General features: G+C 33.6%; 2 protein-coding genes across 7 annotated transcripts in view; one reads left to right on the top strand and one right to left on the bottom strand.

Annotated features, from left to right (window-relative positions):
- The window catches only part of LRRIQ3 (leucine rich repeats and IQ motif containing 3), a 217090-nt gene extending 201192 nt beyond the window's left edge, over positions 1–15898 (bottom strand). For 2 of the 3 annotated variants that reach the window (XM_060623110.3, XM_060623108.3), the window contains exon 1: positions 15770–15897. The gene's annotated coding sequence lies outside the window, so the exon portion shown is untranslated. Of the gene's footprint in view, positions 1–15769 lie in introns of all 3 variants that reach the window. The other variant, XM_060623109.3, reaches the window with a different exon arrangement.
- Positions 15899–15985: 87 nt separating this feature from the next.
- Positions 15986–23770, top strand: FPGT (fucose-1-phosphate guanylyltransferase). 4 transcript variants are annotated; one of them, XM_060623112.3, is made up of 4 exons: positions 15986–16166; positions 17622–17789; positions 19245–19337; positions 21101–23770. In XM_060623112.3, the coding sequence occupies exons 1-4, from the start codon at positions 16085–16087 to the stop codon at positions 22555–22557; spliced, it is 1800 nt and encodes a 599-aa protein (XP_060479095.3). In that variant the 5' UTR covers positions 15986–16084; the 3' UTR covers positions 22558–23770. The 4 variants fall into 4 exon arrangements, with proteins under 4 accessions (XP_060479095.3, XP_060479098.2, XP_060479097.3 ...); XM_060623115.3 differs by having other exon boundaries at positions 21918–22209; XM_078451788.2 differs by lacking the exon at positions 15986–16166 and adding an exon at positions 16814–16948.
- Positions 23771–24002: the final 232 nt, after the last annotated feature.

Genomic DNA, 24002 nt, shown 5'->3' with positions numbered 1-24002 from the left:
ATGAGGCAGAATAGACACCAGAAGTAAACCCACATAGATGGTCAATTGATTTATGACATAAGAGCCAAAAATATACAATGGGGAAAGGAGAGCTTCTTCAATAAATAGTGTTGGGAAAACTGGACAGCAACATCCAAAAGAATAAAACTGGACCACTACCATACACAAAATTTAGCTCAAAATGGATTACAGACTTGAACTTAAGACCTAAAACTCCTAAAAGAAAACAGGCAGTAAATTCCTTCACAACAGTCTTGGTAATGATTTTTGTATTTGACACCAAAAGCAAAGGACACAAAAGCAAAAATATATCGAGTAAAAATATATCAAACTAAGAAGCTTCTGCACAGCAAAGAAAACCATCAATAAAATGAAAAAGCAGGCTATTGATTGAAAGACAACATTTGCAAATCATATATGTAATAAGGGGACAATATCCAAAATACATAAAGAACTCACACAACTCAACAGCAAAATAAAATGCAATTTAAAAATGGGCAGTGAATCTAAATACATATTTTGTAAAGAAGACATCCATATGGTCAACATGGTACATGAAGGGATGCTCATTACCTCTAATCATCAGGGAAATACAAATCAAAACCACAAGGAAATATCACTTCATACCTGTTAGAATGGCTCTTATCCAAAGGACAAGAAATAACAAGGGTTGGCAAGGATGTGGAGAAAAGGAAACCCTTATGCACCATTAATGAGAATGTAAATCGGTACAACCACTGCAGAAAACAATATGGAGGTTCCTCAAAAAACTAAAAATAAAACTACCACATGATCCAACAATTCTACTTCTCAATATTTATCTGAAGACTAGGAAAACACTAACTCAAAAAGATATATTCACCCCACATATTCAATAGGCCAAGATATAGAAGCAGCCTAAGTGCCTACTGACAGATGAATAAAGAAAATGTGGTATATACATAGAATGGAATAGTATTCAGCCATAAGAAAGAATGAAATCCTGTCATTTGCAACAAAGATAGACCCTGAGGGCATTATACCAAGTGAAACAAATCAGACAAAGAAAGAAAAATTCTGGATGATCTCACTTATATGTGGAATTTGAAGACAGAAACAAAAAATCACGCTCATAGATAGAAACATTGGTGGTGCAGAGGCAGGAGTAGGAGTTGGCAAAATAGGACAAGGGGTCAAAAGGTACAAATTTCCAGTTACAAAATAAATAGGTCATGAGGAAGTAATGCACCAAGTGATGCCTTTGGTTAATAATATTGTATTGCATATTTGAAAGTTGTTAAGAGAATACATCTTAAAAGTTCTCAACATATGAAAAACATTTTGTAACTACATATGGTGAGTACATATGTAACTACATAATTAAGGACACTATTGTGGGGATCATTTCACAGTATATATAAATACTGAGTCATTATGTTGCATATCTGTAGCTAATGTGATATTATGTGTCAATTATACCTCAATTAAAAATGTATAATAAAAATAATAATTGAATAGCAAAAATCATTTAATAGCAAAAAACCCTTAATGTCTTTGACAGTATAATTAACTAAACTATTTAATATCATCAATGGAACACTATAAAAGCATTAAAACTAATATTGTAGAATGGTTGGCAACATGAAAAGCTGTTAATAAATAACAAAGTTATTGTTTTCATTTATATATATTTTTCACTGAGGGGTGTCTGGATAGCCCAGTTGGTTAAGCGTCTGACTCTTGATTTCAGTTCAGGTCATGATCTTAACAGTTCATGAGACTGAACCCCACATCAGGCTCTGTGCTGACAGCATGGAGCTTGCCTGAGATTCTGTTTCACTCTTTGCCCCTCCCCTGCTCACACACACACACATATACCCTCCGTGTCTCTCTCTCTCTAAATAAATAAATAAATAAATAAATAAACATTTAAAAATATTTTTTACTGAATTGTACAGTTTAAAGGGGTGAGATTACAGTATGTGAATTAAAAATATTCTTCTGTGGCACACATTTAGAAAAGTAAAAAAAAAGTTAAATGATGGCAAAATGTATACCATGCTAACACGAATCAAAAGAAAGCTGGGGAAGATATAATAGTTCAGATAGAGCAGATTTCAGAGCAAGGAAAATTATCAGGGATAAAATGGAGGTATTACATATTGATAGATTCTATAAGAAGACATAACAATCTTAATGGGCATGTGCCTAAACACAGCACTAAATCACCTGAGGGAGGTAAAACTGAGAGAACTTAAAAGGAGGCACAGATGAATCCACTATAAGATTTGGAAACTTCCTTGAACAGATAGCTTGAGCAGGCAGAAAATCTGTAAGGACATAGTTGAAGTCCACAACACCATTAGTCAACTAGATAATTGACACCTATCTACTACTTCATCCAACAGCAGAAGATTATACAGTCTTCTCAAACTCAAGCTCAAGCTCACATGGAATATTTGCCAAGATAGACCACAATCTGGGCCATAAAACATACCTTCACAAATCTAAAAGAACAGAAATCAGGGCACCTGGGTGGCTCAGTCAGTTGAGCATCCGACTTTGGCTCAGGTCATGATCTCACAGTTCCAAGGGTTCCAGTCTTGGTGTCAGGCTCTGCACTGGCAGCACAGAGCCTCTTGGGATTCTCTCCCTCTCTCTCTGCCCTTCCCCCACTTGTGCTCTCTAACTCAAAATAAACTTTATTTTTGTTTTTTTTTAATGTTTATTTATTTTTGAGAGACAGCACAAGCGGGAGAGGGGCAGAGAGAGAGGGAGACACAGAATCTAAAGCAGGCTCCAGGCTCTGAGCTCTCAGCACAGAACCCAATTCACAGCTTGAACCCACCAACAATGAGATCATGACCTGAGCTGAAGTTGGACACTTAACTGACCGAACCATCCAGGTGCACCAAAAAATTAACTTTAAAAAAAATGTGGGGGTGCCTGGGTGGCTCAGTCAGTTAAGCATCTGACTTCAGCTCAGGTCATGATCTTAGGGTTCCTGAGTTCAAGCCCCGCGTCAGGCTCTGTACTAACAGCTCAGAGCCTGGAGCCTGCTTTGGATTCTGTGTCTGCCTCTCTCTCTCTGCCCCTCCCCCATTCACACTTTCTCTCTCAAAAATAAATAAACATTGAAAAAAAAATTTTTTAATTATAAAAAAAATTGTGGGATGCAGTGAAAACAGTGCTTAGAAAGTAATTCATAGTGTTGAATATACATAATAGAAAAGAAGATCTAAAATCAATAATTTAAGTTTCCACCTTGGGAAACTAGATCAAGAATAACAAATTAAATTTAAAGTAAGCGAAAGAAAAATAAATCAGTAATAAATATATTTTTAATAAGTACATTTGCAAAAAAGTATAATCTTTGATTATATTTTCAAATATTTGGGGATGGGACCATTTTGTCATTATCTTATCCTATAAGTCTCAATAAATATAAATTCTAAAAAAAATTTCTATAAATTCTAGAAATGTTAACTTTAACCAGATAATATGAAGGGTCGTTTATAATGAAAACAACCAACTTTTTACTTATTTTTCAGATCTTAAGTGAGAGGAGAAAAAAATGTCTCCAAACATTCTGTGCTTCCTTTTATCATATAGTAAGAAATATTACTACAAAGTATATCTCTTCCTTATCTGTCAGGTCATTCAGAGTTAATGAAATGCTTAAATGAATCTCATCCCAGGTGCCTACAAATATATTTTTGGTTCCTATTTACTGATCTTTGTTTTATACAGGTTAATTTTTAAATCATTCTCAATTGATTTTTTAGTTGGGAATATGAATTCTAAAATAATCTTAAAATCAGTCTTTCTCATATACTAGAAACATTTGTAAATGTGTCCTCTATTGCATCAATATTCATCTCTATTAGTAGTACTTATTTCCCAACATACAAACAACCTTAATATTAAAAAACATTTCAGAGTAGAACGTTATTATATGAGATCAAGTTATTGTTCTCCAAAGGAAAGATTAATCTATGGTTAGTAAGTTATAGGATTAAATGTAGAACATTATTTTTTAATTTTTTTAAGAACTAGCATTTCTTAAAAGTATTTTTCAGTTATTCAAACTATTTAATTAGTCTGTCACATAGCCCAATCAGTGTGAAGAAGTGAGGATTCTTATGCAACATTTAATTTTATTTATTACTGATTGCATACAGTATAACTAGAATAACACAAATTCCCAGGCCTGATTAGTATACCTCTTAAATCTTATCTCTGCAACTATGGACCCAGATAATTACACTGCCTACCAAGGAAAACTGAAAACCACTGCAATTGAGAACTCCTCCTATACCTACTTAAAAGTCTATGTACCAAGTGCTGCCAATTTTAAATATGACAATTAAAGATGAATACAGGCACTTTTGTTCCTTTTAATATTTTGATAATTTTGCAATTACTTTGTAAAATGCACATATAAATGTCTATATCAACAAGTTAAAATAATAATATAATGTTCAAAGGCAACACATTACAGAAATAACACATAAGTACAGCAACACATTACAGAAAGCATCAGAACTACAATTACAGTTTCAAAGATGTCCTGTAGTTAAAAACAAATCAGGATCATTAACAGTAAGCCTAGTTTGTATGGACAAAAGTACTAATTTTAAAGTTATTATACATTTTTAATCACACTATAAAAACTATGTCTTTATGAAATATAATGCACATCAATTATAAGTCTCATCTTAATTCCCAACTTTTCCATTTAAAAATATTGGGAGCAAATAATTGCAGGGTAACTATATGAAGTTATAATTAATGAACATCTAAATTAAATACTGAAAAGTAAAAACTTTATTTTGTATGTTTATTTCCTTTTCAAAGGATATTTGATAAATATTTTAAAGAAATTTTCTTTTTTATCTTATTTTTTTATTTTTAGCGTTTATTTATTTTTGAGATAGGGAGAGACAGAGCATGAACGGGGGAGGGTCAGAGAGAGAGGGAGACACAGAATCTGAAACAGGGTCCAGGCTCCGAGCTGTCAGCACAGAGCCTGACGCAGGGCTTGAACTCACGGACCATGAGATCATGACCTGAGCTGAAGTCGGACGCTTAACCGACTGAGCCACCCAGGCGCCCCTTAAAGAAATTTTCAAACACAATGTTTTCTGTGTCAGTGACCTATAGGCATTACACTTAGTCACCAGAATTTTAGATGCTAGGTATACAAATATATTATTATTTTAAATAAAAAGTATATTAAAACATAATATATAACATAACATCATAACCTGATGATCAGGTTTGTTACAGTATCTTATTTTGTAAGTGTTATGACATTATTAACTAAGTTGAATTCTGGACACTAGACTCCAGAATTACCACAAAATTTGCAAGTAAAATAAAATCACAAAAAAGGGGCGGGGGCACCTGGGTGGCTCAGTTCGTTAAGTGTCTGACTTCAGTTCAGGTCATGATCTCAGTTTGTGAATTCCACCCTCGACTCTCGCATTGGGCTTTGTGCTGACAGCTCAGAGCCTGGAGTCCACTTCAAATTCTGTGTGTCTGTCACTCTCTCTCTCTGCCCCTCCTCTGCTCTTGCTCTGTTTGTCTCTCAAAAATAAATAAACATTTAAAAAAAATTTTTTTTAATTTTTTAAAGGGGGAAATAAAATTTTTTTTCAAAAATCTAACTATAAGAAATATAACTAGTAATATTTTATATCTATTGTGGCTGTAAACTATTTTTAGTTTAGAATGTCTACAATATATTTAAGCCCATCAAAAATATAGCAATTATATTTTAAAAATACTTTTATTTGGCCAAATAGTTCATGGAGACAATACGGCTTTGATGAAGACTTGCCATGATTTTACTTCACACACAAAATGTACTTTGAAAATTAAGAAGAGATTCTAGTAGAACAGTCAGAATATTACTAATCTCCTGGCAAATGAAAATGGAATCCAGTTGGTTTGTAAGTTTACATAAAAAAAAACACTGATTCCTTAAAACGTTATATTTTTGTGGTAAATTCCACATTTCAAATGACATAAAAAATTATTTGGAACAATGAATCTAAGATGCACTTGGAATCAAGACATCTTATTTTCTGTCCATTAAATGTATTTGCTTTCTAAAATTTAGAAGGCTGTATATTTCTGTTCAAAATTTTTAAAAAAGCTTTTGTGAAAACACCAGTTTTCAACTTTTAATTTGATTCCAGGCTTGCATACTGTAGAACTATAAGCCTTTAAATACCAAAAGGTGATGAACCAGAAGATGAATATAAAACAATAAAAACTAATTTAAAAATCTAGAAAAACATCTGCATAGAAAACATTTCCTAAGAAATCACATAAGCAAGAATGGAATGGAGTAAAATATTTAAAGTACTTAGAGAAAAATAAAAGCAAAGAATAAAGATTCCTCACTTATAAAAATCAGGTTCTTTACAATCATGTTAATGTCTGTATTTATTTAAAATGTTGTATTATTTAAAATGCTTATTTAATTAAATATATAACTCAGTATTATTTCTCTAGCACCCTGATCCTATCTTAATCAAATGTCCAAATAGCCTCTGACAATTTCTTCTTTTTCTTTTCATTTTATTTAAATTCAAGTTAGTTAACATACAGGGTAATGGTTTCAGGAGTAGAATTTAGTGATTCATCACTTGCATATAACACCTAGTGCTCATCCCAGCAAGTGCCCTCCTTAATGCTCATCACCCATTTAGCCTATGCCCCACCAAATACCCCTCCAGCAACCCTCAGTTTGTTCTCTTAAGAGTCTGTTAATCCAGAATGTAATAAATTCAACATAAAGCAAAGAAAAATATTCTTGTAAGACACAGAATATTTGCTACTTAGATTACACAGAAGGTCAAGAAAGAAAAATCTTTTCTAGAGTAGGCAAAGGAATGAACCAATAAATACAGAAAGTCAGCCCATCAAAACAATACAAGTGTTACTACAATTTTAGTACATTTCATCACCTCTTTTCAAACCCAACTACTATAAACCATGGCAAGTAAAGTTTACTTCCAAATTTGCTTTTATTTTGCTTTTTCTAACACAGCAAGTTTGAGGGTATCCATGAGATCAAAATAATTTTTATATTAAGATGTTATTTCTCTTAACATTTTTACTCATGCTCATCATTATTCTAATCAAGTGAGTCGGTAAGTAATTATTCAAAAATTTCTCAATTTCAACTTCCAACATATAAATATTGATAGTTATAACCCACATAAAAGTTCTTTGGAGTCCTCAATAAGTCTCAAGATTGTACAAGGGTTCTGAAAAGGAGCAAAAAGATGGGAAAAAAAGGCCTGAGAAACACTATTGTATATATATTTTTACAGTGTACATGTATATATAAAACCACTGCTATAAGACAAAACTACTTTCTCTTTGGAACACCAAAGCATGTAGACAGTGGTATTAGTCTGTCCCAATTACTTAGTGTAATCTCCACCATTCATGTTAATTGTGACTTTTAATCAAAGTAACTTCTATTTCTTTTTTGTTGTTCATATCACATTTGTTTTTTTTCTTGAAAAGAAATAATTAAACTGTGTTTATTTGTCAATGGCAAATAAAGAAGAAAGGAAGGAAGGAAGGAAGGAAGGAAGGAAGGAAGGAAGGAAGAAAGAAAGAAAGAATGAATGAATTCAGAGGAAAAAAAAAACCCACTGACCTAGAATTCTGTACGCTATGAAATTATCTTTCAAAATTAAGGAGAAATAAAAGACTTTCACAGGGAAACAAACATTGAGGAGATTTGTTGCCAGTAGACCTATCTTACAAGAAATGTTAAAAGAAGTTCTTTAGAGAAAAGGAATGTAATTTGTTCAGAATCTCAGATCTACAGAAAGCAAGGAAGAACACTGGGAAAGAAATCAGTGTATATAAAATAAAAATATTTTATTTTTCTTATTCCTAACTGATCTAACAGATAAAAGTTTTTCAAAATACTAGTAGCAAACTGGTATTATATATGTGAATGCTTATATATAAGTGAAATTAAAAGCAGCAATGAGGGGCACCCGGTTGGCTCAGTCTGTTAATCATCCGACTTCAGCTCAGGTCATGATTTCAGGGCTCATGGGTTGGAGACTTGCATCGGGCTCTGTGCTGACAGCTCACAGCCTGGAGCGTACTTCAGATTCTGTGTCTCCATCTCTGTCTGCCTCTCCCCCTCTCCCCACTCAAATAAACATTTTTTTAAAAGCAACAATTATATAAGAGACAGAAGGAATTGGGTTTATCTTCTAATAATAAGGTACTTAACACTAGGTGGGAAGGGGTATAGTGTTATTTGAAAATGGAACTGAATTAGTTATAAATGTGTATTGCAAACTTTAGGGTAACCACTAAAAATGGTAAAATAAGAACTATAATCAATATGCTATGAAAGAAGAGAAAATGAAATCATATGTAGTGTCCATTTAAAACCAAAAAAGCATGAAAAGTGAAATACAAAAGATAAAAAACAAAGAATAATGGCAACAAATAGAAAATAGCAATGGATATTGCATATATTAATCCAAATATATCAATAATCATTATGAATGTCAAAGGTCCAAATGAACCAATTAAAAGAGACTGTCAAATGAGATTAAAAAAAAAAAAAAGACCCAACTATATGTTGTCCACAAAAAACCCAAATGAAAGGTAAAGACATATAAAGTAATAAAGATCTATCATGCTGACACAAATCAAAAGAAAGCAGGAGTAGCTGTGTTAACTTCAAACAGAACAGTCTTCAAAGCAAGGAAAGTTATCAGGATAAAGACAGACATTACATAATAATAATGAGGTCATTTCTCCAAAAAGACATAGCAACTGATAAAGTTTATACACCTAACAAAAGTGAAGCAAAACTGATAGAACTTCAAGAAACAGATGAATGCACTATCACAGTTGCAGACTTCAACTCTGCTATCAGAAATGGACAGATCTAGCAGACAGAAAATCAGTAAGAACATAGTTACACACAACAACACCATCAATCAACTGGATATAATTGACAACTACAGACTACTTCATCCAACAACAGCTGAATGTATATTCATCAAAAGCTCACATAAACATTACCAAGAGAGGCCACATATTGAGCCTCAAATACAACTTCAGAAACTTAAAAGAATAGAAATCATACAGTATCTACCCAGATCACAATGGAATTCAACTACATATCAATAACAGAAAGATAGCTGGAAAAAAAAATATGTGGAGATTAAATAACACATTTCTAAATAACACATGGGCCAAAGAATATCTCAAGAGAAATTTTAAAATATTTTAAACTAAATGAAAATAAAAACACAACTTATCAAAATTTGTGGGATGTCACAAAAGAAGTGTTTAGAGGGAAATTTATAGCACTGAATGCATACATCACAAAAGAAGAAAAATCTAAAAGCAATAATCTAAACTTCACCTTAGAAAACTAGAAGAAAAAAAAGAGAGCAAATTAAATCCAAAGTAAGCATAAGAAAATTAATAAAAATTACAGGAGAAATCAATGAAATTGAAAATAGAAAATCAACAGAGATAATCCATAAAACCAAAGCCTGCTCTTTGGAAAGATCAATAGTATAAACAAGCCACTAGCCAGGCAAAGAAAAAAAAAGAGAACACAAATTATTAGTATCAGAAATTAAAGTAAGGACAATACTACAGATCCCATGGACAACAGAGGTATAATAAATTAATACTATGAATAGCTCCACGTGCAGAACTTGATATCCTACCTTAAATGAACCAATTCCTTGAAAGACACAATCTGCCAAGACTCACACAAGAATAAATAATCTGAATAGGCATATATTTATGAAAGAAATTGAACCAATAATTAATAACTTTTCAAAACAGATAGCCTCAGGCCCAGATGAGATCTTTGGGGAATGCTACCAAAATTTAAGGAAGAAATTACACTAATTCCCTAAAATCTCCTTCAGAGAATAGAAGCAAAGCCTAACTCATTCTATGAGGCCAGCATTATCCAAACCCTATGGCCAAAGACATTACAAAAATGGAAAACTACAGATCAATATTTCTCATGAAAACAGATGCAAAATTCCTGGAAAAAAATTAGTAAATTGAACAATGTATACAAAGAATCTACCAAGTGGGATTTTTCTGAGGTATACAAGTCTGGTTCAACATTCAAAAACCAATTAATGTAATCTGTCACATTAACAAGCCAAAAAAAAGAAAACCACATGACCATTTCAATAAATGCAGAAAAATCATTTATTCAAATCCAACTCTATTCTTGAGAAAAATTTTCAGTAATCTAGGAATAGAGGACAACTTCCTCAACTTGATAAAATATCTATAAAAATTCTACAGCTAATCATACTCAACGGGAAGAAATTTGCTTTCCCAATAAGATCAGGTCCAAGCAGGAATGTCCCATCTCATCACTGCCTTTCAACATCATACTGGAAGTCTTAGCTAGTTCAATAGGACATGGAAAGGAAAATAAAGATATACAGATTAGGAATGAAGAAATAAAATTGTGTTTGTTCACAGATGGCATGATCATTTTCTATATAGAAAATCGAAAAGAATGGACAGAAAGAAAGAAATTAAGAAAAGAAAAAAAACCCTGGAACTAGTAAGTGATTATAATAAGATTGTAGATACAAAGTAAATACACAAAAGCCAATCACTTTCCTTTATACCAGCAATGCACAAGTTAAAAACACAGTACTATTTACATTAGCACCCCTCAAAATGAAATATTTAGGTATACATGTAATAAAATATGTACAAGAGGAAAACAAACAGTTGATGAGCAAAATCAAAGAACTAAATAAATGGAGAGAGATTTCATGTGCATCGACAGCCTTAATAGGAAGACTCAATATTGAGATGTCACTTCTTCCCAGTTTGATCTATAGATTAAATGCAGTCCCATCCAAAATCTCAGCATATTATTTTATCAATATCAACAGACTGATTGTAAAGTTTACACAAAGAGGCAAAAACCTACAATATCTAACACACTATTCAAGAACAAAGTTGAAGGAATGATGCTACCAGACTTCAAGACCTACTATAAAGCTATAGTAGTCAAAAACAGTGTAGCGTTGTCAAAACAAAAGAAATTAGACCAATGGAATATAATAGAGTCTGGAAATAGAAATATAGTGAACTGATCTCTGACAAAGAAGCAAAGACAATACAATGGAGCTTCAACAAATGGTGCTGAAACAGTTGGACATCCACATGCAAAAAAAAAAAAAATGAATGTAGACAGACTTTACACATTCAGAAAAATTAATTTAAAATGGATCTATGACAACGCAAAACTATAAACTTCCTAGAAGATAACCTAGAAGAAAATCTAAATGACCTTAGGTATAATAATGACCTTTTAGATACACCACCAAAATCATAATCCATGAAAGAAATATTTTATAACCTATACTTCATTAAAATTAAAGGCATAGAGAGATAAAAAACAAGAAACAGACTCTAAGAGAACAAACTGATGGTTACCAGAGGGAGGTGGGCGGGGAGATGGTTGAAGTAGGTGATGGGGATTAAAGAGTACACTTAGACCAATGAGCACTGAGTAATGTAGAGAATTGTTGAGTCCCTACATTGTACACCTGAGACCAATATAACACTGTATGTTAACTATACTGGAATTAAAGTTAAAAACTTAATGAAAAATTATTTCCCTTAAATAAAAAAAATTAATTAAAGACATAATTTGCAAACAGTAATGTCAAATGAATAAGAAAACAAGCTACACAATGGGAGAAAATATTTGCAAACGATACATCTGATAAAGGATTTTTATTTAAAATATATAAAGAACACTTAAAACTAAACAATAAGGGAAATAAACAACCAGATTTTAAAAATGGGCCAAAGACCTTAACAGATACTTCACCAAAAAAGATATACAGATGTCAAATAAGTACATGAAAGCTGTTCCTCCTCACATGTCATCAGGGAAATGCATATTAAAACAACAATGAAATAACATTACACACCTATTAGAATGGCCAAAATCCTGAACACTGACACCACAAACTGCTGGCAAGGATGTGTAGCAACAGAAACTGTCATTCATTGCTGGTAGGAATGCAAAACAGTATAGCAACTTTGGAAGACAGTTTGGCCGTATCTTATAAGACTAAATATACTTTTATCATAAGATCCAGTAATTGCACTTCTTGGTATTTATCTTTTGCCATATGAATGTTCATAACAGCTTTATTCACAATTGCAAAAATTTGGGAACAACCAAGATGTCCTTCAGTAGTTGAAAGGATAAAGTGTGGCACATCCAGATAATGGACTATTACTCAGCACTAAAAAGAAATGGTTATCAAGAATGAAAAGACATAGTGTACCTTAAATGCACACTACTAAGTGAAAGACATCAGTATGAAAAGGCTCTGTAGTATAGGATTACAACTATATGGCATTATGGAAAAAGCAGAACCATGGAGACAGTAAAAAGATTAGTGGTGGCAGAGTTCACGGGGCAGAACACAGATTTTTAGACAGTGAAACAATTCTGAATATTATAATGATGAACACATGTCATCATACTTTGTCCAAACCCATAGAATATACACCAAGAGTGAAATTTAAGGTAAATTATGGACTTTGGGTGATTATGACATGTCAATATAAATTCATCAACTGTAGCAAATGTACCATTCTGGTGGGGGATGTTAATGACAGGGTAGGCTATGCACATGTGACTTATGTGGGAGTATATTGGAAATCTCTGAATTTTCTTCTCAATTTTTCTGTGAAACTAAAACTGCTCTAAAAAATAAAGTCTTAAAAAAATAATAAAGGAGGATGTCAAATAGAAGTTTGGGGGATAAAATTTTTTCCTTGGTCCTCCAGAAAGGTGAGAAACGTGAGGGTTCCTTCAACAGGATACAGTGGGAAAAAAATACTTTATTTGGCTAGAACACGCAAGCCAAATAAAGAAATTCAAATAAATGGAAGAGTAAAAAGATATTTTTGCTTATACTGCATGTCAGAAAGAGCAGGAGGAGGAACAGTGGTTGTGCAGAGATGAAACACAAGGAATGGAAAAGATCAGAGCCCTAGGGTGAACTGATCAAACCATGCACCAAGAGAATCGTGGTGCACAATCTAGAACCCTCTTCATTTAGTTTCAGTTTCTTCTTGTGAAGGAAAAAAAAAAAATGTTTGGAAACAAAATTAATACTCTTCTCTACAACTTCCACACAACAGTCATAGTTATGCCCATAGTAATAGGAACAACCTGACTGGAATTAGCTCTAAACAAGCATAGGCATCTTATTGGGGTGACGGTTGCACAGCTCAGTAAACTTACTAAAAATCATTAAATTGTTCACTTACAACAGGTTAAGTCAATGTCATATAAATTATGCCTCAGTAAAGTTCTTTTAAAAATTTATCTCACTCTTCTTTACGGTACTTCTTCAGATACTCTCTACTCTCCTCCCACACAAAAAAAGCCCAAATGTCTCCACAAAATACCATTTTTCAACTATTATATAGCTCAGTTTGTCTGACATCCCTTTAAAAATGTGGAATCCATGATTAAATATGTCATTTCCAATGTGTTTTACTTATAAAGAATTAATGGGTTTACTACTTAGCTGTGTTAGCATATTTTATTGTGGTTACCGTACCTTATGACTATTTAAACAACCATATCACACTGTTTGATTATATTAAACATAAACTTAAATCCCTAGATATTTTTACCCCCACAATCTACTTCCAGCGAAATTACTCCCACTAATATGGTATTCAATATTTTTTCATTTTTACTTAAAAATTAATATTAATGAACAGTTGAGAAAAAAAACAGAAAAGAGGGAAGAACAAAAACCATAGTTGATAAGGTGGTATATTTACTTCCAACACATTTTATATGAATAATGTAATCATATCAGGAAAAAATAATATTGATTTCTATGGCCATCCTTTCCAGGTCCCAAGAATGCTGTATTTAATACTCTATGTAATACAGTCTATTACATCAGCCTGTTCTAGTCCCTTCACACTTCTCATTATCCAAAATTTTCTTATTTGGTCACATTTTCATTGTTTACCTTGTTACTATGCACAATCCTTGAACTTCACCTTTCTTCCCCTAGGATCTCATCTAGTTCAGTAGTTTAAAATTAATTCCATTAACTCTAACCCAACCTTAAAGTTATCCCTCTGGAGAGGTCTGTGAACTGCATAATCACAGGCACATAGCCTCACACTGTCTCTAACTCTGAGGACTCAAAAAATTCTCTCTCCAGCCCAGACCTCTCTTATGAACTCTGGACTCATATGTGTAATGCCTACAGACACATACACACACAAACTTCCATTACATATGCGTGACATACACATATATCTATATATTCTACATGTCTAAAAGCAAACTCTGGACTCTCCCCACTACTCCACCAACATTCCCCATCCACAGTCTTTCCCATCTCAACTGATAGCTGTTCTATCCTTGAGGTGGTCAGTCTTGACCCCTCTCATTCTCTAACATTCCACAACCATATCATTAGCAAATTGTATTGGTTGTGCCTTCAAAAATATGTCCAGAATGTAATCAATTTCTCAGCATCCCCACTGTTACCATCGTTGCCAAGCCTTCACCAACTCTATCCTTGCCCTACCCTCCACTATAGTCTATTTTCACATTTCTGAGTGATCTTTTTAGACATAAGGCAAGTCACATAAAAACTCTGCAATGGCTTCATTGTACTCAGTATAAAACAAAATCCCTTCTTTAGGGGTTTTTCACCTCTCTGATCTTTATCACTCCCTTTTGTTCACTCTCACCTCACTCAAGTCGTATCATATAAATGTTCTTAATGTTTTGTTCTTATTAACAACACGAAACTTCTAAACGGCAAAACTATGAAAGAGTAATCTCCATTTTTACTGAAATGTACCTTAAGTACAGAATTAAATGCAGAGCGAAGTCTTTAGAAAAAAAAACAAAAAAAAAAACAAAACAAAAAAAAAAAAAACTAAGTTAAGTTCATGGCAAGAACTTATAGGGCCTTGAATGCCTACCTGTGTTACTGATGAAGGCTTTAGGAAGACAGGTTTCTAAAATAAATCAAACTGCATGATGTGGTAGATGAGTTCTGGGTTTGGGATTCAAGTAGCGTGCTTAAATCTCTTCTACTGATCGTGAGCCCTTGACTATTAGCTTCTCTGTTTCTTAAAATTGTATGTAAGCATGAATAGGTTCATCTGTAAAACTCATTATAAACTTGTGCTTTACAAAAGAAATACTTACAGGTATCTACCAAAATGCATCTAATAAGTCTGACTTATTCCCAGTAATGTTATTTAAAGTTCTTGATCAATCCACATATACAACAGAATGACAGCTGAAGCAACCAAAACCACGAATGTTAAGAGACCTGTTGCAGACTGAATTTTATACAATGGACAAAAGCCTATGAAGTGAACTCAAAACTGAGAGGGGTGGAGAGGCTCACTTACTAAGAAACACAAGGGCAAAGAAGCCACAAACCTAAGGTTCCTTAAGAGAATATAGATCTTGAATGTTGACACTGTACATCTGGATCTGGATTTGGTGCAGACTGTTTCAGATAACAACCCTGAGGGAGGAATTAACTATAAAGACGTCTTTGGGAACTGCTCCCGGCTAAAACAAATCTGAAACAAATCACGAGTTGAAAGGACGAACCACCTTTCGAGGGAAAGCTGGAAGCTAGGTTGTACTTTTGTCTTCTCAGCGGGTCAGTTCTAGCAATTTTATCACTCAACCCGAATAACTCACCGGGTCAACAGGGCTGCAAAGCCTTATGAGTTGGGAACAAGAGGCCCAGACCCGGCACAGTCCGACAAATCACTAGGTGGCCATCTGCTCCAGAGACCGTTGCTAGGGAAACAAGGCACGGCTCTGCACTCTGTCCCCTAGGATTTTCTCCCGGCAGGCCACCGCTCTGGGGGCGTGGTTACGTGAGTGACGCACGTAAGGGGCGGAACAGAGGCAAACCGGACCCAGGAACGGGTTACATTCTGAGGCGCATGCGTGCTGCGCCAGCCGGAGGATACCTGGAAGATTTCAGCTGGTCTCGGGGAAAGTTTTGCTATGGCTGCTGCAAACGCGCTCTTAGGCGTAGCTCTGCGAGAAGCCACCCAGCGAAAATTGCAGAGGTTTTCAGAACTGAGAGGTAGCAAAGGGGGAACCCCAGCTTTCCCCGGCAGTGGACAGGGAGGGAACTTTACGTGCCGGGAAATTTGCTGGGCTATCACTTCCGGTCTGCTCACCTTCGGCTTTATAGCTAATAACTCCGCTTGATTTTTTTATTCTTCTGTCACTGCCCTTTCTTTGCGTCATGTTGTTACTTTATTTTTTTTTTTTACTTTATTCTTAGTAACATGTATATATCAAAACAAAGGAGGAGAAAAAATTATTCTGACTAGTGAGGCTATCAATCCAAGTTACACATTTGGTTAGCCTATTAACAAACGTTACTTTAGATAAATCTAAACTGTCTAAAGCTCAGTATTTGACCATTACAAATATTATTTTAGCCTTCTCCAATCCCCTTACCTACTTCACCAATCTGTTGCATGCTATGAATGCATACTGAGTAAAAAACAAGACATGGAAAAATTATGGGTCAAAATTTAAAAGGGGAAATTTGTATCAAATAAAAATTTTTAAAGACTGTGCTATTTGTCATTCCTTATACAACTATCTAATAAAATTAGTCATTTTTGGTGAAGTTTCTGCATTAAAAGTATAAATAATAAGATGTTTAGGATTAATAGATTCTGGCTGACAAAAACTGTTAACTAATTAAAATCTTTATTCATCTTTATTACCAACAAAGAGCGTCAGTTTAGTCTGTTTTTAAATGAGTACATCAGGGACTTGGGAACTTTTCTGTTATGCAGAATTTTAGGTCATACTTCAAAGCCTTTGTAAACTTGCATGGCTCATCTTCAGGTAATAAAAAATAAAGTACCTGAATTTATAAACAATAACATTATAGGAATAGATCCTTGGGTTGAATCTTAGCCAACAAACACTAAGTGGTCCTAATATGTGAAAATTGCTTTTCACAGCTGGAGATTCATTTATTCATTTTTTTTTTAAGTTTTATTTATTTGGGGAAGAGAGCACGAGCAGGGGAGGGGCAGAAAGGGAGAGAGAATCCCAAGCAGGCCCCGCATTGACAGTATACAGCCTGACTGGGGGTCATCCCGTGAGCCTTGAGATCATGACCTGAGCCGAGATAAAGAATCCGAGGCATAGCTTACTGAGCCATCTAAGCACCCCCGTTTATTCTTTTTGTCTCCTCTTCTTATTTAGGAATTGAGGTAATTTTTAGCAAGGCAAGAATACTTCTCTTAATCAAGAAACATAGCAACTTTCAGAATATTTAAATAAATGGACTGTAGACCATGAAAGGAGCAAGTAATCTAAAAGAGGGGAAAATGTAAAATATGTGAACAATCTTCAGTAGAAATAGTTTGAATCAAACTACTTAGCCACTAATTATTCTGTAATTCTGAAAAGAGGTTAAGTGTATGAAGATAATTTTTCATTTTTGTTTCTAATAGGCAAATTTGTAATAGCTAGAGATTTCTGATACTCATTTCCTTGCTTTTTCACACAGGCAAACCTGTGGCAGCTGGAGAATTCTGGGACATTGTTGCAATAACAGCAGCTGATGAAAAACAGGAACTTGCTTATAAGCAGCAGCTCTCAGAAAAGCTGAAAAAAAAGGAGTTACCCCTTGGAGTCCAATATCATGTTTTTGTTGACCCTGCTGGAGCCAAAATAGGTATGCTATATATAATCAGATTTATATCATAGGTTCTGAACAGAATGATTGCTGAAGAAAAGCTTTCCTATGGCTCACAGTTGATGAGCCCTATATCTTTCTACCCATAGCCTTTCCAGGCTTTAAAAAATTAATGTAAATTTACTATTTTTTAAGAAAAAGGCATAGTAACTGCACATTGTGACTTACCATGAAAAACTTGCAGAATGTTATTAAGAAAAGAATATTATTTGTTTTAATAAAATTTACTTGGTAATGTTAAATATTCTTTTGGACTTTATCAGTAGGGTTCTTAAGGTCCCTCCTAACTCCATAGTTTGTTCAGAGATTTACATGAAGGTTGCAAATCAGCACTATATACACACACATATATATACACACATATGTGTGTGTATATACACATAAGGCATAGCTGACTTAAACTGGGTTTTGAAAGTAGTATCTATGATATTAGGCCATAAATGGCCTAATATCATAGATACTACTTTCAAAACCCAGTTTAAGTCAGCTGTGCCTTTTGACCTTCATTGCAAGAAAATATGTGCTATTTTTCTGGAGGCTATTTTCCATGTGATACTTAAAACTAAAGCCCCTGATACCATATGGGATATTTATATCTGATACCAGCATTGTTCTAATTAACCAGTGTTTTAATCCTCACAATGGTGCGGTCAGTACTTTAATAATTCCCATTTTATAGACGGGAATCTGAGGCACAGAATGTTAAATAACCTGCACAAGGTAACTAGTAAGTGTAGTTATGTTTAAGATGTATTTTAGGACACCAGGTCCTAAGAAAATTTTTTTTGAGTTTGTTTGTTTGTTTGTTTGTTTGTTTATTTAGAGACCATGAGCAGGGGAGGGGCAGAGAGAGAGAGGGACAGAATCCCAAGCAGGATCCCTGATACCAGGGCAGCCCCTGGGGTGGGGCTCAAACTCAGGACCCTTGAGATCATGTCCTGAGCCATTATGACCTGAGCCAAGGTCAAGAGTCTGACACTTAATGGACTGAACCACCCAGGTGCTCCTCTAAGAAACTTCTTAGAAAGGACATCTAACTCAAATCTTTGGTTATGTCATGTGGAGGGGGAATTATTTTAATGGGTTTTTCAGTTTGTGACTCCAAATGAATGTGTATACTTAGAGTATTCCACTGTTGCAGATTACCTAATTTATCATTTTTTCTTTGTTTTAATTACTGTTTTCAAGAGAAGATTATAATCTCATCATTTATTACCAAGTGCTGATCTCTGGGTTTCATTTCCAATTGTTTATTTATTTAAATGCTGTAAAATGTGTATTTAACTTGATTCTTTTGCCTCTACCTTTGCTCTCTGCCTACTTAATTATAGCTAAAGGCCATATCCTCAAAGTTATAACACCAAACCTTACCATAATAACAAATTTTCAGTAGGTTTCTAAGAAGTAAGTTGTGGTTTTACTTTCATTTTTAAGGAAATGGAGGATCCACACTTTGTGCCCTTCGATGTTTGGAAAAGTTATATGGAGATAAATGGAATTCTTTTACCATCCTATTAATTCATTCTGGTAAAGTTACACATTTTCTTTTTTCCAATTTACATTTTACCTTTGATATCTTAGGGACTTTTTTCTACCTTGCAAATACTTTCCTTTTTTTAAATTTTTGTCTTTGAAGTTACTCTTCTTTGAAAATAAATATTTCATGTTTTTCTTGATTATTTTAAAGTTATAAGCAGCATAATGTTTTTTGACAAATTTATCTTTTGGAATGTATATAGAAAATTATTCACCGAAGATAGAACTCATCAAAATATGAACATTTCTCAGTAATGCTTTAAAAGGAATTGTTGTAGGGGAGAGGCTGGTTTAGCACTGTGATTTCCAGACTTTACCAAACCTTCTATCATGCATTTTTATGTGATTATTGGTGGCAAAAGTCTTTAATGCTTAAAAGAATTTAAAAATAAAAGAAAAAGTGGTGACAAAACATGGAGATGACAAAAAAGTATGTAAGAGGAAGAGTCACACACAAAAGAAAACATTATAAAACAGAAAAATAGGAAATAAATAATCTCAGAATAAAGATTGTTTTTTTTTTTAGTTCAGTAAATGTAGTTGTATGAAAATCTTGGTTACATGAAAACCTCCACTCTTCTCTACTGGGGGCTGATGAAAACTTTATTATGGACTGGCACCAGTCCAGGAACAGATATTTTAGAACTACTCATCTATATGACTTCCAAGGCATTTTTCATTTCTTATAGTTTATATACAGAACAACGATTCTTTGTAAAGATAATACCAAGTGAAGCATCCAAGTTGTGATTTTAAGACTAACTCTAAAAAAGTAGAAAAATTCAAATATATAGCTTTATTCTGGAACCAATATGATTACCAATTAATAAAAATTAAGTTAGACACTCAAAATACATAGTTAGAGGCAATTCTTACAATTCTAAACTTAAGTTTTGGCTAGTCTTTGGAAAAGGAAAAAAGTGGAAAGCATTAACTCTCATTTGCTGAACAACATACTCTGTTGCCAAGTGCTCTACATAAAAGAAGATAAAGCAAGTATTACTCTTCATTTGCTGATTTGGAGTAAACCCAACGATAAGCAATTAAAAAGTGGTGAACCAGAGTTTGAACCTATTTTTGTCTACTCTACTATGTAATGTTGCCTCTCATTATAATTAGTTACATAAAAATGATGTAAGCTATTTAATGTACTTAAGAGAACATGCTTTTCAAGGAATTAAGAAGTCATAAGACTCATTTTAGAGGGAAAAAGCCTGTTCAAATGAAAAACAAATATACATTTTAAAATGCTTTTAAGTAAACGCACCTTTATTTCCTTTGAGTGGTTGTAATAATTTGAGGAAAGACACAGCATCTGGTAATTACAGTTTAATAATTATATTTTGGATTGGTATATTAGTTTTTTTGTGACTTTTTTCCCCTCTATGAAGTGCGTACCAAATGTGGGAGTTTAAATGTCGTGAAATTTACTGTTTGAAATGTAGATATAAGACCATGTTTTAGCCCATGGTCCTGTTTACTAGTTGTGCAGTTGATTCAAAACAATTCGCAGCCTCTGAAGTATAATAGAATTCTTTCTTAATCTAAAATTGCATTATATCAAATCACTTGAGGAGAATTGTTCTTTGAATTTGTAACCTGGAATTTACTATTCTTTTCTGAGTTACAGTAATGCATTATATACATTAAATATCTTTAGAGATATTTTGAGTTGTCACTGATGCCCCTGGGTTTTTAAAATCTTACAGTCTTGTAAACATTTTAAAACAGTTATTTTGTTTAATTTTATATAGGTGGTTACAGCCAACGCCTTCCAAATGCAAGTGCTCTGGGCAAAATTTTCACTGCGTTACCTTTCGGTAACCCCATTTATCAGATGTTGGAATTAAAACTAGCCATGTACATTGATTTCCCCTCACATATGAAACCTGGGATTCTGGTTACTTGTGCAGATGATATTGAACTTTATAGTGTTGGAGAATGTGAGTTTATTAGATTTGACAAACCTGGCTTTACGGCTTTAGCTCATCCTTCTAGTTTGACTGTTGGTACCACACATGGAGTATTTGTCTTAGAACCTTTTAATTATTTAGCATATAAAGACCTTGAATACAGGTGTTGCCATCGTTTCCTTCATAAGCCCAGCATAGAACAGATGCATCACTTTAATGCTGTGTGTAGAGCTGGAAATTTTTCTCACCAGGACTTGGCTGGGGGTGACACTACCCCTCTTAAATTAGAGTCTGAGTATGTCTACACGGACAGCCTATTTTACATGGATCATAAAACAGCAAAAAAATTACTTGCTTTTTATGAAAAAATAGGCACATTGAACTGTGAAATTGATGCCTATGGAGACTTTCTGCAGGCTTTGGGACCTGGAGCAACTGTGGAGTACACCAGAAACACATCAAATGTCACTAAAGAAGAGGCAGAGTTGACAGACATCAGGCAGAGAATATTTCATCTTCTGAAAGGAACCTCACTAAATGTTGTGGTTCTTAATAAATCCAAATTCTATCACATTGGAACAACTGAAGAATACTTGTTTCATTTTACTTCAGAAAGCAGTTTGAAGTCAGAACTTGGCTTGCAGTCCATAGCTTTTAGCATCTTTTCTACAACACCAAAATGCTCTGGTAACACATCCTGTATCATTCAAAGTATACTGGATTCAGGATGTTCTGTGGCAACTGGCTCAGTTGTGGAGTATTCTAGATTGGGGCCTAATGTTTCAGTTGGGGAAAACTGCATTGTTAGTGGTTGTTCTGTCATAACAGAAGCTGTCCTGCCTGCAGATTCTTTTGTGTGTTCCTTAAGCTTGAAGATGAATGGATACTTGAAGTATTCAACTATGGCTTTTGGAGTGCAAGACAACTTGAAAAGGAATGTTAAAACATTGTCAGATATAAAGTTACTTCAATTCTTTGGAGTCTGTTTCCTGTCATGCCTAAATATTTGGAATCTGAAAGTTACAGAGGAACTGTTCTCTGGAAACAAGACATGTTTAAGTTTGTGGAATGCTCGTATTTTCCCAGCTTGTTCCTCTTTGAGTGATTCAGTTACAACATCCCTAAAAATGTTAAATGCTGTACGGAACAAATCAGCATTCAGCTTGAATAAGTATAAACTGTTGTCCATTGAAGAAATGCTTATCTACAAAGACGTAGAAGACATGATAACTTATAGGGAGCAAATTTTTCTAGAAATTACTTTAAATAGAAAACAGTTCGATTTAGAGGCATCTTAAATATTATATATACCTTACCTTTCTTGATAGAGCAAGATTGCAAACAGAAGAGTTTTCTGTAGGCTTTTGTTTGTTTTACTGAAGTGAATTAATGAAAATTACATTAACGTAATTGCTATAGCATAATATTAATAACAAAATCAAACATTTTTGATGAAAGAATATTTCAAGGCTGTAAGTTCAGAAAAGGGTTTTTTTGATATTACTATTTTAATTTTCTTTTAATAAAAACGGGTTTGTGGAGCATTGTTGTGTTCATATAGTACACAAGAAGTTTTAAATGATTTTCTAAACATACCTTTCTCCATCTTCTTTTTGGGCTTTGGTTTCAGTACAGGTCTACGTGTTAATTGGCATAGTATTAGTATAGTAGTATACTATGGTATATACTAGTAGTACAGTAGTAGAACATAGTAGTCCTGATGAACTGATAAAAATGGTATACATACAGTAGGGTCTTCAAAGAACACTGTAGGAATTGAAATACTTTTTTGGAAACAAATTCATAGCTTACAAATTCAGATGAAAACAATGCTTCCAATATTGTGATTATTTAATTAATAAGTAATTAGATAGAGATAGCTCTGGAATTGATGATAAAAATCTATCTCATTTATTGCTCTTGCCAAAGTGAAACTAAAAGTGTTTATGTGGTATTTTACCTTATAAACTTGGACATATGTTTCTATATCTTAAAATTTTCCTAAATTTCCATCCATACAAAAGCATACACATACACAAAACTCAAATATCTGTATGTGGAAAATGGTAGGAATAACTGGGATTCATTGATAATCATAAAAGTTTATTTGGGGCATTATTTGCAATCTCTTTTTAACCCCTTTAATAGAACTATTAAGTTACCAGATGGGCTGATTTTGCTTTCTTTTTCTTACTTTTTGCCCTTGTACTGGTGATGATACTGAGAAGCAATAATTGACCAAAAGGTAAGCAGCAGGAAGGAGGCAGAAAAATTAAAAAATGAGAAAACTTACTGATGATAGACAGCTTCAAGAAAATAAAAATAGACTGGAATCTCAACTTAACGTGCTGCTATTTTGCTATAAGCATGCACGTGAAATGTCTTTATGTCAAAGTCTGATAAAAATTAGAGAAATGATTTGTCAATTTTGTGTTTTAACATGAATAAACTGAAATCCGAACTAGTCTGTGCTTCTTTTGTTTATATATTAATATGTCAGTATGAAAATAACTGGTAAACCAGAAGTGCCTTGCCTGCCACCCTTATTAGGCTATTTATGTGTTTCATTTTGGTTTGGGGTTTTGTTTTATTTTCTTTTAAGGTTCTTCCCAAGGAGGAAATACAGATACATGATAGCTACTCTTTAGCATTTACTGATTTACTTGCAGAGCTTTCAGAGGATGTTGTATGTCTGTTATTGATTAAATGTTTAATACTGTATTTCACCTAATGTAAAGTGCCA

The sequence above is a fragment of the Panthera onca genome, chromosome C1 (genome assembly GCF_046562875.1).
Source record: "Panthera onca isolate mPanOnc1 chromosome C1, mPanOnc1 haplotype 2, whole genome shotgun sequence".
In the NCBI taxonomy this organism is placed as follows: domain Eukaryota; kingdom Metazoa; phylum Chordata; class Mammalia; order Carnivora; family Felidae; genus Panthera; species Panthera onca.
The sequence above is the reverse complement of the archived record's forward strand: the minus strand, read 5'-3'. Positions and strand labels throughout refer to the sequence as shown.